Here is a 15,607-nt window from a genome sequence, read left to right as displayed (position 1 = left end):
TCGCAACTATCTGTAAAGACTTTATTTCTGAATGGAGATGATATAATATATACGTTACCAATATATCTCAATAATGTAAGTAATGATGAGGGTTGGAATGATGCGTCTGACCTCTGGAAGCCTGATCTCTGAAAAAAATGACATAAAAAGAGAAGCGCTCCCTATAAAACTTACCTCATTCATGACCTCATTCTCTGATACCAGCTGCTAAATGTTGAGCTTCAGCCAGCATGTCAGGCTCTTTGTACCTCACCCACAGCCCGAGGGCGAAGGTAATGCTCCCAGACGACAGTCATCGTTAATGTAGGTTATTTGAAAGCGTGTGAGATTGAAAACGTGCGTACAATCACCATATGATGAGGAAGCCAGCTGTAAATGAGCAGTTTGAGAGGATAATAAATCTTAATTTTGTATTCTTCACCTGTTTGACAGGGAGTAGCTGCTGATGGATGTTGATGGAATGCATCTTGTACCTCGAGGCCCTGGAAAAAACCTCCAAAACATGTTGTGAGACCCTTATTGTGTGTTTACACAAAAAGAAAAACTTTTGTTATTGACAACTTTTCCTTGGAATACAGCTCAAAAACAGGAAAGCAGCTTTTTTTTTTTTTTTTTTTTTTTTTTACAGTGTGTTGATGAACCACTGATTTAGTTTCCTTGTTCCATCTCCTCACCAGATCTCTAGTTGAAGTTAAGCATCTCTGTCTGATCCTCTGCAAAGTGTAATGATTCTCAGTGGAACCAGATGACACAAAGCCCACAGCTGGTTTAGCCATGTGTGACGTCTGGCTTCAAAGAATCATTGATGAGGAGATTCAGCAGTCAACTATTTCAGAGTTGATGTTTAATGTTCAGAATCGCAGCTCACATGCTCCTAAGCGGGTCCACCTCGCCGCCTTTGGCTGTTTGTGTGTTCATTCTGGGCACAGATCACAGTATAAATAGGAGCCTATGCCCTGCTTAAAGCTAAAAATACATTTATGAGAGATTTGTCACAGTATTCAGAGTGGAGGGTGGGGAGGAAATGAACAGGGAAAGGGGGGATTTTTCTGGGCTGGCTTCAAATGCCCTGTACCGGCGTTTCTCCTTAAAAAAAAAAAGGCTGTCTGTGTGCCTATTAATAGCTGCAGCCGGACGGTGTGGCTCTTTAAGACTGACTAATGGCCGCTTTCATACGACGCAAGCAGAAAGAAAATAGAGCTTTGCCACCGTTTTCATCAGCCGGCCTCTGTGGAGCTGGCTGATGACGTGCGCGAGACGCCCCTGACGGCTTTTACAGACGCACTTGAGGACTCACAGGCAGAAACACGGTAGACGATGTAAGTCAGTGAGGTGGTGAGTAAGAGAGTGGGGCCTCTCGCTGGGCTATTCACATCTGACACATGCTAGAAGAACCCTGAGGAAAACGATGGCGGATCTCAAAGTAAAACACTCAAAAGTGTTTCTGAAGCTCACAAATGTTGATACAGAGCTGTTGATAGCTGTAGATACTCCAACGTGACTCATAAAACCAATTTAATGCAGCAGATACGTGACATAAATGTCGTAACACACAGTATTACGTCTACGATCCCGGCTCGCCAGCACTAAAAGTGTAAACCCAAGGTCGAGTCACTTTTATTCAGCCCTAATGAATAGACCACTTGCGTAACGCTGACATTAATCACAACTCTGAGCTGTGAATACATTAAAAAAATGGTATTCTATGTGCCAACTTCCCAGCCAAGTTCTGTTAGCGTCACTGGAACAACCCAATATCCTGTTGAGTCAATTTAATAAGTGTTTACGATGAAAGAAACCTTATTTTATTCAAATATTTAGTTAAAATATCTCATTTTCACCCGGCTACTTGTATTTTGTCCGGCTATTGTTTCTCTGTTGGAGAAAGTTGTTCCAGTACGCTGCTGCAGGGATTCAGTACTGGATAATGTCCTCTCCTTCAGGGTTGGACAGGAAGCCACCTCCTCTTCCTGTTTAGTCTAGATTCTGATTGGTCCCCGGGCCCCACAGCATTTCCATAAGCAGTCAACACCACATTTATCAATTTATAAGAAGAGTTAAAAGCGGCGACAAAGAAAACAGGGGCCTGAAATGCAGTCAAAACAAAAGAGAAATCACTGCTTGACATCTTCCTCCCTCCCTCAGCTTCCATCAATTCCATTTTTGGACATTATTGTACTTTCAAAATAAGTGCCCTCCATAATTATCTACTTACCAAATTAGTGTACACGAGCGCAGGGAAAGCACTGCGATAAGAGCTATTCAAGTAGACGCCTTTTTTATTCTACTTATCAGGAATAGCTCACCCTGGGAACACAAAAGCCACAAGAGAACACATTAACATCCCATTTTTTGATTTATTCTAGGGTGTTACATAATTGGTTGGTCTCTCTTTGTACACATTTTGGCCGCAAATGTAATAATTGCATTAGTTATAATCAGCATGACTTGGAAAATAAGCCTCATGATTTAAGGAATCCCCCTCCAGACGAACACTTCCTCCTGTCTCGCCTGCTCATGTTATTACACTCAAACCTCCGAACGGTTAGCTCAGCCTGGCCAAGAAAAAAGAGGATTAGCTCATCAGCGGACTGACGCAACCTTCATGTAAAGATAACTAGAGGAGGGAAAAGAAAATCAGACGTGGTGTCATTCGCTCTACACGCGCATTAACATGCCTTATTAGGGCATCTGGTTGCTGGTTTTTGTTGGTTTCTGTTTTTTTCCCTCTTCCCACAGACACCCTGAGTCATGTGATTCCTGTGAAGGTCAGGTTGCTTAGCCACTTGCTCATCATGGGACTTTGGCCCGAGCGACACACACAGTGAGAAATGACATAATAACAATCCTTTATTCTGTCTTTATTTCTCGGATTTCTTTAGCTGCCACTCAGGTAGCAGCTGCTCTTCCTCAAGGCCACACACAATAATACATGAAACTTATAAAGGCATTTTTAGGGGAACTATCTTACCAAAGAAAATGTTCCTGTAAACTGCGGGCTAACATCTCATCAGTGTGATCAATCTGGGAAATATCACACTGCACAACTCAAATTTTTTTTTTTTACAGACCTCATATTTCTACTTAACCTCCCAGCTTCCCCTTTTTTCCGATCCCAGGTCTGTGCGACGCATCCTTTTCTGTTTTAGCCTTCGGGGCAGGTGAACACGGAGGTCAACCCAGTTTACACACAACACCGCTGCACGTGTAGAGCTGTTGCTACTGCAAACATTACTTTGAATAGTTTCAGACATAATAATAGTCCCCCGAGCCTTAGCAAATGTTGAGCTGTCTCACATATTTGCACAAAGGTAAGCACACAGATTAGCGCTTCCCAATATAGTTCTCAACTGGGCCAACTTTGTTTGTTGCTGCTATCGGTAGCCGACGGGAGGTTGAATTGGTACCAAGTGGTTCCCAAAGGATGACTATAATAAAAGACTCAATAGAAATATATAATATTTGTAGAAACAAGAGTTTAAAGCCATGCTAGCATTTATCTTTGCGCTAATGTTAGCATGCTAGCACCCTAAACTAACAAGGTGAACGTGGTTAACATTATACATGCTAAAGAGTATATTTACATAGTTGTAGTGAGCACTAATGTTCACGTCACGTGAGCTGGCCGGTAAAGATGCTAGCGCTGCTAGCATGGCTAAAAATAGCAAAAACGATGCAAATCAGGAGCGATTTAGAAAAAAGTCAACCGCAGCCGTTGATCTGATAATACACCTCGGTGAGGTGCATTGTGGGTCACGTGTATTTTCACAGACAGCAAAAACAGTAAACAAACCGAGGGCGGCACGTCAGATCCACACATTCCTGCATTTCCACAAAAGCCTGCGATATGCACGTATCTGAACTCCAAACACACAGAAGCACATAAGCTTCTCCAGCGACATCCTGAGGAAATCGCCTCTTTACTGTAAGGAGACATCAAAGCTCGGGGTTGCAGCCCAGAACAACAACAAAAAAATGGAATGTGTGAGAAAGATGAAGTGTGCGTTTATAAAGCTCCCGTAAAAAGATTTTGACTATGGATTGATAATCTAAGAGTTGATTTCAAATGGAGGAGCCACCCAATTCTTGAGTCATTTCCTCACATTTAATCCCTTTTGAATTTGGGCGAATAACAGGAAAACCTAACGATTGCGGCCGGCAGATACAATGAACCCCCGCCGACGACGTCTCTCCTGAGTAACGGAGTCGTTTCCTTGTGTGAAACCAGAGGCCTGTTGTTCTTGTTCAGGAAAGTGTCACCAGGGAGTGGGAACAGGCTGGATTTACATGAATCCTGGTCACTTTTACTGGAAGAGCAGCTTTTGTCACTTGAGTGGGCCAAACACTGTGTTAACTACTGGATTAATAATTCAACCCTCCCTTTTACTGTTTCACAAGAAAACCAACCGTTTGCCATATTTCACACATAAAATGTGATCCACCTCCTACATTTCAGCTGAATGTTAATTATTTTGTGATTTTTGGCTGCAACCTATGTTATTAAAATCTGCTGACAGGTTGAAAGACACCTCTGCTGCAATTTACGAGCCTCGAAATAAACGTTTCTCGTACACGCATTTTAAAAATAACTCATCATGGCATATAAATGGGAACAGTGCGACGTGACCCATATATCTTCAGCTGCCATTCCTGTTTCCATATCTCCTCGCCTCGTCCTACTTCCTGGTGCAGGTAGACGCCGCTGGAACTGGGCGTCTGGCTCTGGGCGGCGTTCCAGATAATACCAACAAGAAAAAAAAAAATGAGGTCGGGAAATGTAATAGTAACAATCAGACACCATGTTTGGCCCGTATGTGGTAATTATAATAGCAATAATGGTTGTCGTTATTATAGTCATGATGTTGTCAGGCCAACATGACATTTATGTGCTGCGTGGTTGAGAAATTGACCTAAATCCGACCACCTCAGACTTAAACTTCTTTAACACAGCATTTAATTCTGTTTTTCATCAAAAAGGAAGAAACATGCAATTCTAAAAATAAAAGTTATCAGTGCAATCATGGCGTCTGAAAACCAACTTCTGAAGGACCCTTAAATATATGGTAGCCACATATTATTTCCCAACAAACTGAGCTGTAAAAGATTCAGATCTATTTATGGGGAAACATTTTCTGGGTCACCTGTAAATTTTCCGGCCTACAGCTCTGTACGTCACCTGGTTGAATGACAGAAGATTGATTAGATTAGATTGTGTTTTCACACAACAATGCCCCGAGCTATATGCTAATGTCAGCATGCTAAAATGAGCATGCTTGCGTTCAATGCAAGCATGTTCGCTATCCGGGTTGTCATGCCAACATTAACTACACGCGGTGAAGCTCATGGGAATGTTTTTTTGGCACGCTGAAACGTGATCGACGGCTCACATGGCAGTAAAAGTGGATGTCATTCAAACGCTGGTTGTAATGGTGCCAGAGACGGATTGTGCTGTGCTTTTAGTGAACTCTGACACTGACAAGCGCTGGTGGAGATAAACGCCATCGATATTTGATTATACAGCGTTTTTACAAAAAGGGAAGTGGGCATAAAGCATTTCTGTCACAGATGGATGGGATCTTATAAAACCTCGATTTACTTCCTGAATTGTAAATGCTTGCTCTGCTTCCACACAATAGCACTGTTACTCTGTTAAACCTCTTTAAGACGCTATAAGACAACAACCTGTGAACCAGATAATTCAGTTAAGCTGCCTCTTTGTTGTCCCAGTTATTCTTCTAGTCTTTAGTGTGAATTAAATGCTAATCTCAGGGATTAAATGCTTCACTTTTATCTCTCTCTGCCACTTGCTCCTGTTTGATTAAAAAGGTACAATTTGTCCCTTTTAAAATGCCCAAATGTCCTCCCAGCTCCACTTCCTGAACCGTCCATTTTTTTCCTTCACCCTGCCTCTGAGAGTTCCTCTTTGTTTCCCCAAAACAACTTGTAATGGCCTCCTGAGAGGATTGGAAACTTGGCCGGTTTCAGTCACAAACGGCAGTCGAGATATTTTAGAATTGGCTGCCAATTAGTTTCTGAAGAAGTGGGCGTGTCTGTAATAGCGTCCACACCCACTGATAATAATGTGGTAACTCGAGGAGGCTAAATAAAAATAAGAATAGTTTGCTCTCTGATTTTTGAGGGATTGACATGGTGGTTAAGATGTCAAGTCAGCACCAACTAACAAGTGCTAGGAAAATATGCAAGCCACAAATAAAGAAACAAAACGATAGTAAAATAGCTGGTAAATCTTAAAAAAAAGGTTTTCCAGCCCTATCTACAGCTATGCAGCTCTATGGTATGTTAAGCTAAATGCTAACAGCAACAGCCCAACATGCTAGAAATGAGAATGTGAAGATGAAAAGGAAGAACATTTTTGATTTAATTATTATGGATGGAAAGTTGAGGGTTTAATTACTGAATAACAAGTGTCAACCTTATGGAAAACAGATCACCAAAGTAATTAGGGTCCATGACCTGGGAACCATAAATATCTGTACAAAAATGTATGGTTTAGTAGCTGTCAAGTATTTAACTCCGTAACATGAATATCATCCTCATGGTGGCGCTAGAAGAAAAGTCAGGGGGTCAGCAAAGTCAGTGGGATTTATCCTCTGGGGACCATCAATTCAATAGATAGTGTCACTATTTCTAAATGGGGCTAAAGACGGAGGGTGCGTTGCTTTTAATACACAGAGAGTGCTTTAAGAGGGATGACATTCTGGACTGTACTCCTGCAGCTGTGCTCCGGCCTGCACTGTTTGGATGCTGACTCCGTAGCGAGATGCTTTAGGGAGGGCGGCTGCCCGTCTGAGACGGTCCATTATGTCACCGGTGGCCCAAGAATAGTTCCAGTGTGTCCTGCGAGGCACTGAGGCGAGTGTGACGTTCAGAACTTAACTGTTGTTGGGCCAAACCCAGAAGAAACAGGGGCCCTACTGTTTCCCCACGTCAGGCACACCCACCCCACACACACACATGCACAGACGCCGTACACACATGGAACCGTTTAAGGTTTTCCCTCTGCCACCGTTCAACATGCCCCCAGAATAAACACTTCAGCAGATCTGAACCAGCGAGGCCAGTGATCCCAGTTAGAGAGGGGCTGTGACGCAATGTGAGCGTAATGAAAGGTGGTGGGTTTCACATGTTTCCCATGGCCCTGTCTCTGTACCTGTAGTATCGTGTATATGTGGCATTTTCACGTTTTGAGGCAAAAATGATTTGTCGTTTAATTTGTTGGATGATTGGCAGAGAATATAATAAACGATTTGATAATCTGTTAATTCTTTCAGTAATTTAGACGTTCAAAGATGTCCGTTTGGGGACGTTTTGGTGGCCAGTTTTCATTATTTCCTCATGTTTTAACAGACTAAACTGTCAACCCACAGATTGATTGATGGCAAAATAATAACTAATTGCAGCTCTCCTCTTAATTACAACTGCAGTGATGGATTAAGAGCCTTAGGTGTGTTGGAGCATTTACCAGTGTTGAGTCATAATCAGGCTGTGTTGCTCCTTTTGGCAAATTTTGGGCGATTAGGCATAGGCTCAGTTATATTTTGTACATATTTAAAATAGTATATTTTGTATATTAATGTTCAAACACAAATAACTTTATTTTAAATTCTAGTGGAGAGCCCAAATGTTTCCAAAAAAGTAGCAAATATCAGGCTGAATATTTTCGCTTTCCATTTTAAGAAACCATTTAGTCTTGGGTTTGGTGTTTCATTTACAGAATATAAAACAATGTGAAAGGAGTTGATTTTTAATCATCTTAAATCATAACCTGGCAAGATTATGTAAACGGGATAAATCTCCCTTAAAACACCAATGCCAGTAAGATATAACAATAATATGTCAATAAGTTACCCATGTTCGGTAAATCTCTCCACTACTGTAAATCATCATCCCTCCCCTTCCCTCCCTCCCTCGCGCGCACACAGACCAGCCTCCTCCACGCTCCTCTAACACAAGCGCTCGTCCACGTGTGTGACGAGCCCGCGCCCACGCTGTTTTAAAAACCGTTGCCCCGCGAGCGCTCCGGTTCACTCAACTCTCACACACGTCGGCGGCTCGCGGGGAGAAGGAGAAGAGCCATGATTCGGTCTGCACACGACCCGTCTCCGTTCAGCTCCGTCTCGTTTGTTTGCGCGCGCTGAGCACGCGGTTAATTAATTAGTTTTTTTTTAACAAACCTATATTTATATGACTCGACATTCAAACGGGGTTCGGGTGAACGCGCAGGATAGCAGACTCCCACCTGCCCAGTTTGTTTGAAGACACCACGGAACTCACCTGAGACGCACGAGGACATCGTTTGCATGAAACCGTGTTCAGGTAAGAAACATTTCTGACAAGTGGGCTACATATTGGGGATGCTAACAGCTCATTTAAGGTCGTTTCTTGCATATTATTACATTAAAACGCCGAGAAATGCTTGACAACACGGGACCTCGCCGAACCACACTCTAAAATCTGCCAATTTAAGGATATTTAGGTTGTTTATGACGCTGTTCGCCACACAGCATATTTATTTAGCCGTTTAAGTAATCACTGGTCTCTGATGGTTAATTCGGCATACAAGGAAGGATAATTTTCCCTTTTTTTAAATAGTTTGCCCTTTCTTCATCAATTCCTTTTCTAGTTTGAAGCTCCTTACATGCCTGTTTCATCTACTACTTTCTATGGTGCCTCCTGCAATGAAGGATGGATCCCTATTTACTTTAATTGCTTAATTGAAATATGTCTTTAGGCTGTTTGCAACTAATTTATATGAAAGTTTTAGTCATGTTTGACTGTTTTCTACAGGATAAATGTTTAAATTTAAAATAAACAGAGTTGTTCAGTCCACTTCCAACAGCTGCTGACAACAACAGGATGTTGTGCGACAGTTCTTTGCACATGTCAGATTGAAGGATAGTTGTTTGTGCCAAAAAATGAGTCACGTTGATGTGCAAGGTGAATCCTTTTCCTGGATGTGAATTTTGATCGTGTGCCCTGTGGCAGTGTACAGTAGTGATGGCTTAATGCAAAACAGGGAGCCATCTGTGTGTGTCTGCAAGCGAAAGTCGCGTGCATGTTTGTAACCCACACGTGTAAACCGTCTGTCTGCAGACCCCGGGTCAGCCAAGGCTGTGGGTCAACTAGCGTCTCTTTCGTAATGTGACACACTCGCAAAAGCACGCCATTGTTTGTAGGAGAAATATTTAGGAGGAGGGGGGATGAAAAGCTGTTTCCTGCACCAGGGGTTCGACTAACAATGGCCACCACCTTGGAACGGTCGGTGGTTCTCTCAGCGACTCACTTCTGAGGAGCTCGGATGTTGAAAGAATGGCCAAGAAAAGAGAAAGGAGGGGGAAAAAATAAAGTTTTGACACAATGGAGAACGGGCAGTTCTTGTGGATTTGCAGGATGGGAGACAATGGGAGGCCAGATATGGACGTTGTATAAGACTTTTGAGTTTGCAAGGTCACCGAATCCTCCACGGGACTGCTTGTAACTGGGTTGAGTTTGAAGACGGTGATCGTCTTTTTGTCAGTAACCTCCAATTGAGTGTTGGCGTGTTTCCAGTTCATCGCTACATCTCTCGAGGGTTCACCGCGGTGAGGACAAAAGCCCAAACCACACCTGACCTGTAAATATTTAATGGCTGGTGTCTGCGGTGAATGAATATTCCACACTCAACGTGTCACCTTTGTAACTGATCCTGTTTGGTGGCCTTTTGTTTTTCCACTGCATGTTTTTTTTAGTTGAAAGCACCAGTGTGCAGAAAAACTGGAACACCAGGAGTCGGTTTACGTCAAACAAATTCCTGCGTCCATATATTCCCCACATACAACATAATTTGATTCTGAACAAAGCTGTCTCAATAATTCACCTGCTAACGTGTCTGTCTTAATCTGCCTCATTTCAGATCACAGCAGTGGATGCAGCTACTCTCCGTTAACAGAAGAAAGGTGAAAGAGTGGGAGAGGCTCTGAAGAGGACCAGCTGACCACCGCCTCCCTTCAAACTTCCCCTGAACACGGCCCGAGGCTCACCATGTCCCTCGGCACGTTTCACCTCATGCAGACACTTAAGAACTCTCCGGCGGCGCTACGTCGCCGCTTTCGCCGCGACCGCACAGAGTCTTTATCCCACGGGGACCCGCTCTTTAAGGTCCACTACCTGGGCACGGAGAAAATCTTCTCTCTGGATCGAGAGCAGGCCCAGGAGGCCATCAGCCACTTGCTGGAAGGCATCTCCAACGGGAAGAAGCCGAGCAAAGACCACGCCCTGGTGGTGCGGCCCAGATACGTGGAGGTCAAGGAGCTGAGCACGGGTCGGCAGCTCACCAAGACGTACCTGCAGGACATCGCGTACTGCGCGGCGGACGCCAACCGGCCCAACGTCTTCCTGTACATCTGCAAGCATCAGGGACAGCAGCTGCAGTGTCGGGTGTTCTGGTGCAGCCGGGAGGAGCGGGCGCGGGACCTGACGGCGTGTCTGGCACACTCGTTCCAGCGGGCGCTGAGCGACTGGCAGCAGGAGGGCTCGGCCACGCTGCAGCCGGGGGAGGGGAAGGGCAAATGTGGGGAGGAGTCGCCCAACTCCCCCGTCAACACCAAGAGCTCCACGCTGCCGGTCAATATGGGAAAAGGTGAGGGTTGAAATAAACATTCAGCTCAGAGAGTTCAATACAATCATAATGACGTATATCTCAATGTGGGATTGAGTCAGAGGCTGCAGGGATGGCATTTAGTTAGCCTTGGCTTTCTACTTTTACACGCAGATGTCATTATGTCGTTGCTACTTGGGCATTTTTATAATGCCCTCGTGAATCATTTCCCTGATTCATCGTCTTCGTCATCCTCTTGTTCTCCAAGCGGTTTAGAGAGATGAGCATTCCACCGCAACGAGCACACTCAGTGAAAAGTCATGAAAGCAAAGTGCTGAAGTAGGTCGTAGTAAATGAATCACCGGGATGCCTCAGAATCAAGGTCGACAAACGAGTGGGGCGGGTTGGATGTACTTAATGAGCGCTTTAAACGCCGCTCTTCACTTTCTAATCATCGAGCCAACACCCCTGACTCATCGCCGTCTTTTTTTGTTGTTGTTGTCCTTTTCAGTTCGCTGGAAGAAGAGGGGCTGCTCCGTGTCCCGTAGCCCCCTCAGAGCCATCACCAGAAGAGGGTCGGCCTCCGACACATGGAACTGAACCGCCACTTTATCCCTTCAAACAAGGGACCACGTTAACCTGATGGCAACCTCAAGGATGACTGCACTGATGGGAGGGAGGGAGTGATTACACAGACGGACGGGAAGGACAAGGGGGACGAGACCGGGGGGGATGTGGCAGACTCCATATTTGGATGTATGAGGACTTGTGAGAGGATGTTGCCACGGTCGGTGCGCATACAGACTTCAAGGTTTTTGATGCAGCAGCGCGTTGGCTTTTGCAAGGCTAACGTCCAACATAGCATCAAAAAGTGTTGACTGCTGCCTCGGCTCGCCTGCAAGAGCCACGTGAGGACCGGACCGGTTTGTTTTCCGCTCCGGCTCTTCTTTCTGGGTGGCTTGTAGTCAACTAGATGCTAAAGCCACTTGAAGAGTCCGTCTGTTGACAAGAGATACAGCTGCTCAAACGATACAGGACAACCAAAACTGGAAAAAGACAAGAGCTTTTGATTTGAAGGCTGATTTTTTTTATTTTATTAAACCGACATTTGTGACAGGTCATGATTTCATTGTATTTGATTTTAAACCCTGTGGCACTAGTAGGTTTCTCTTCTTTACTTCTGAGTTGGACAACCTTTTTAAATATGTTGTGAGAGTTTAGGTCGAGATTACACAGATGGAAAAGTCAAATTCATGATGGCCTGTAATGCAGTCATTTATGAGCACTTTTCTGTGAAATTTGACATCCGAACACATCAGTTTAATTCCTCGTCGGGAAAGCCAAGCTTTATAATTTAGATTTTCAAGAGGTCAGTAGCACCTGCGTTACATAAACGGGAAAAATAGATCCTAGCGGAGCCTGCAAGGTCAACAAAACCGTCCCCTCATGCCACGAAAAAGAGAACGCATCCCAACTGTCCACTGGGATGAATTATTTGCATTTATGTGGGGAAAAGCACACTCAGCCATGACTTGCGGGTTTGTTTGTGTGCGAACACTGGGAACGCTGTGTTCCCATGTGGAGCCTCTGTGTGGAATGCGCGGCCATGCACCTGCATTCCAAGCAGGGGGGGGGAAATTTGAGAAATGTCCAACCATGACTTTGCATATTGAGTAGCCTCGTCAGTAGATGCCCTTCTACTTAAGTTAAAGAGACGGTTATAAGCATTGATGTGTGCGATACTGCATAGCATCGTGATGGTGCTTTCTGTCTTATGGTTTACAAAGAAGTGGTACACACCCCGACGCTACCATTCATCCTCATTTGCCATTTTCTGACCAAAACTAAGCTAGGGACGCTGCCTTTATTTTTTAAATGGGAAGAGTGTTTCTGACTGATGTGCCACAAGGTTTTTATCGGTTAATTTTAACATTTTGTACTCGTGATGTTTCTCTTTTAAATTACAAACAGGCGCAGCCCCGATCTCCGAGAAGGGTTCAAAGCGTCCGCTTTAAGGCGTATTTTATCAGTGTTGTTTTTATGTCATTGTACATATTTAAATATGTATTTTATGGAATATTAAAAACTTTTTATACAACAGTTGTTTTGGCTGTACGTGTTTGTTTTTCCAAAGTGCTTTAACTTTCAAGAAGACGAATATATTTAGCTACCAGCTTTCACTTTTGCCGCTTCGACCCTGATGGATGATCCCCGTTTCGCTTAAAAAATGTTGTATTTGGCCAGAAGCCGTGTGTTTGTGTGTGTGTGTGTGTGTGTGTGTGTGTGTTGGTGTCAGGGCAAGATATTCAGAGAGGTCCTGGGATGTTTAATCTCAGTCATGTGACTCCTTTCCCAGGGTTATTTCTCCAGTGTTTTCACATTTTACACAGGTCTCATACATGTAGCCTTAAGAGAGTTTGTGTAGGCAATATGAGAGAAAATCTCCTAAATACAGTCCTTCCAATGACATTTCACACATTTGAACCAATTTGACATCATTTCCCCCAACAACAAGTCTGTCGAAGTGCGTTGAAGAAATCTCGTCTGAATGTGGATCACATAGGAACAGTTAAGGTCTGTCGTCTGCAGAAGAGTCCTTCACTGCGTGGCTGCTGGACGACCCGGAGCTCTCCCTGTGTTGCTGTAACTCCAGCAGAGCCTGGACATGGAGGCGCCTCAGAGGCTTCACCTCCTCGACCACTGAAAGGGGGAAAACTATTGTCAAAAAAAAGCGTGGAGGTGTAGAAGGCCTGCTTCCTTTTTGTAATGTAGCTAAACAGCACCACCTGCTGGCTTCAATGTGTATGCAACTCAAATGATCTGCTGCACTTGTAGATGTCCTACCTTTGTCGTAGTGCAGCTCGTCCCGGTTTCCGTAGACCACATACGTCTCCAGGAAGTTGAGGAGGGCACCGGTGACGAGGAAGCGGTCGGGGAGGGGAAGGCTTTTGATGTAGCGCATGTCCAGGGCGAAGGGGTTGGAGGGAGAGGGGACGGTGCACAGACACACCAGCTCGCTGATGATGTCCCACACGCGAATACCTGTAAAACGGGAATGCATTTAAAACCATTTTTAATAACCATTTGTAAAAGTCCAGCAGTGTAGTGATATTTCCAAGTAAAGCAGCTGTTTTTCCACAAACCCCAAATCCCCACCGCACGGTAGTCTCAGACGGTTGAACATCTGTGTCTGATTTAGCTCATGGAAAACCTCGTCATTATTGAATATGCGCAGTGAGACAATAGCTCTCTCGTGTTTGGATTCCTCGCATTGTTTCCATACCTCGCATCTGCCAGTCGGCGATGGACTTCAGCTTCATGGGCGTGTCCTTCACCATGGAGTCGGTGCCTCCGATGTTGACCAGGCGCTCGTGATTGGAGCGTATCCAGGCGTAGGGGCGTCCGTACTTGACGTAGCCGGCCAGTAGAAACAGAGTGCAGTTCACCTCCTGTTGAGGGACAGAGTGGAGGCTGTGAGACGGATGAGAGAGCTGGTGGAGGATTGGGGAAAGCGTGAGGGACCGAAGCGACTCACGGGCACCGCCATCTCTCGTTCACTGGGGGAGGCGGGGAGGAGATGCTCCTCGCTGCTCGGGGCCCTGGGGACAAAGAGACGTAGCATGATAAAGATGATTTAAATGTAAAAAATGGACACTTTTCCTCTCAATCAATCCTATTTCTAGCAATATAAAATTGGAAAAATCAGCAAATCCCCACATTCGAGAAGCCGTACATATACATGTTTCTATTTCCAGACACTACCTGACAGTCTGGGTCTTGGTACGAGCGTGGGACGGAGGCTCCCGTGGGCCCTGAGGCTCCCCGGGAAGGGGAGAGCTGCTCCGGGAGTCCAGGCTGGGGGAGCTGCTGCTGGGGGAGACGTCGCTGCTGTTACAGCTGCTGGTGGCGGAGTAGGAGGAGGCCCTGGAGACCACGAAACCCGGGGACCGCCAACCCTGCGGGGGCCCGGGGACAGGTATTAGTCAACGGGGATGAATGCATGAGGAAATATGCACGTCTGTTTATGCTCTCTAGACACTCACCAGATCCTCATTAACGACGGTCAGCAGCAGCTCCTCTTTCCCCCTCAGCCACGGCTGGAAGTACTTAAAGCCCTGCCACACAAACAAGATTAAACACAAGAAAGAGTGTGTTATCAAGTGGGCTGTGCGTTTGATCACGTGGGCGGTGCGTTCACTGACCTGTAGTGATCCCAGTAAGGCCAGGTCACTGAGGAAGTGCTGCAGCTTCCTCCTCTGCTCCCTCTCTCGTTTCTATGGAAGCACATGACTAAAGCTTAGTTTGACTCTGACCAACAATCCTCCCATCAGCCCCCCTCCCAGTGTGGTAACCTAGCAACAACGCCTCCCCACAGCATCCGGCATTAATACAATAAGGACCTCTCGTTACAGGCCTGTTAAACGCACAATAGAGGCAATGCATTGAGTTTAACCAAATCCACCGGATTAAATATAACCCCTATCATAGATCAGAGCACGTGATGAAGGAAGCTGCACTCACGCTGCCGCTGCTCATCTTTGTACCAATTTGCAAGCGTCGTCTCCTTCGCAGGCGACCATGGCGTGTTCATGTGCTGCCGCCGCGGGCTGACATGGTTTAACGCGGCGGTTCACTTCCCTGTTCGGTCGCCGCGGTGATGCACGGAGAGGCAGGCGGGCGGGAAGCGTAGTCCTCCTCGGGTGTTGCCTTTTTCGACGCTCGCCGTCGCAGCGTGAGGTCGGTTTGATGATGGGGGATGCGAACCCCCTAGCGGCCATGTTGGGGAACTACAATTGATATGTATATCAATATCACTGAGCACAGTTACTGGTATATTTCTAAATTCGGGGCTAATTTCTTCCATAACAAGTCCTCTTTCAGACAAGTGCAATGAAAACATCCAAAGTGCACATTTGGGTGTTTATTTGACTACATTTTGTCTATAAGCATCTGTAAATTAGCATATAGATAATACCTCATTTTCAGATTTAAACATAGCTACAATTTCGT

General features: G+C 45.2%; 2 protein-coding genes across 2 annotated transcripts; one reads left to right on the top strand and one right to left on the bottom strand.

Moving 5' to 3' along the window:
• Positions 1–8,061: 8,061 nt before the first annotated feature.
• LOC311008996 (low density lipoprotein receptor adapter protein 1) lies at positions 8,062–12,700 on the top strand. The gene is made up of 3 exons (XM_084002970.1): positions 8,062–8,337; positions 9,914–10,639; positions 11,109–12,700. The coding sequence occupies exons 2-3, from the start codon at positions 10,042–10,044 to the stop codon at positions 11,195–11,197; spliced, it is 687 nt and encodes a 228-aa protein (XP_083859096.1). The 5' UTR covers positions 8,062–8,337; positions 9,914–10,041; the 3' UTR covers positions 11,198–12,700.
• Positions 12,701–12,829: 129 nt separating this feature from the next.
• Positions 12,830–15,314, bottom strand: LOC311008995 (uncharacterized protein). Its single transcript, XM_084002969.1, has 8 exons — positions 15,119–15,314; positions 14,800–14,871; positions 14,641–14,712; positions 14,360–14,553; positions 14,133–14,196; positions 13,881–14,046; positions 13,442–13,639; positions 12,830–13,297 (listed from the first exon to the last, which is right to left on the bottom strand). The coding sequence occupies exons 1-8, from the start codon at positions 15,131–15,133 to the stop codon at positions 13,167–13,169; spliced, it is 912 nt and encodes a 303-aa protein (XP_083859095.1). The 5' UTR covers positions 15,134–15,314; the 3' UTR covers positions 12,830–13,166.
• Positions 15,315–15,607: the final 293 nt, after the last annotated feature.

The sequence above is a fragment of the Eutrigla gurnardus genome, assembly GCF_963514095.1.
Source record: "Eutrigla gurnardus genome assembly, chromosome: 23".
Lineage (NCBI taxonomy): Eukaryota > Metazoa > Chordata > Actinopteri > Perciformes > Triglidae > Eutrigla > Eutrigla gurnardus.
The sequence above is the reverse complement of the archived record's forward strand: the minus strand, read 5'-3'. Positions and strand labels throughout refer to the sequence as shown.

Bases quoted from the DNA above. Each gene is read 5' to 3' on its own strand.
- LOC311008996 (XM_084002970.1), top strand. From the start codon at position 10,042: ATGTCCCTCGGCACGTTTCACCTCATGCAGACACTTAAGAACTCTCCG. The intron at 10,640-11,108 runs GTGAGGGTTGAA...TGTCCTTTTCAG, and splicing joins GCCGGTCAATATGGGAAAAG to TTCGCTGGAAGAAGAGGGGC.
- LOC311008995 (XM_084002969.1), bottom strand. The intron at 14,554-14,640 runs GTGAGTGTCTAG...GGGCCCCCGCAG, and splicing joins CCGTCGTTAATGAGGATCTG to GGTTGGCGGTCCCCGGGTTT. The intron at 13,298-13,441 runs GTAGGACATCTA...TCCCCCTTTCAG, and splicing joins CGAGCTGCACTACGACAAAG to TGGTCGAGGAGGTGAAGCCT.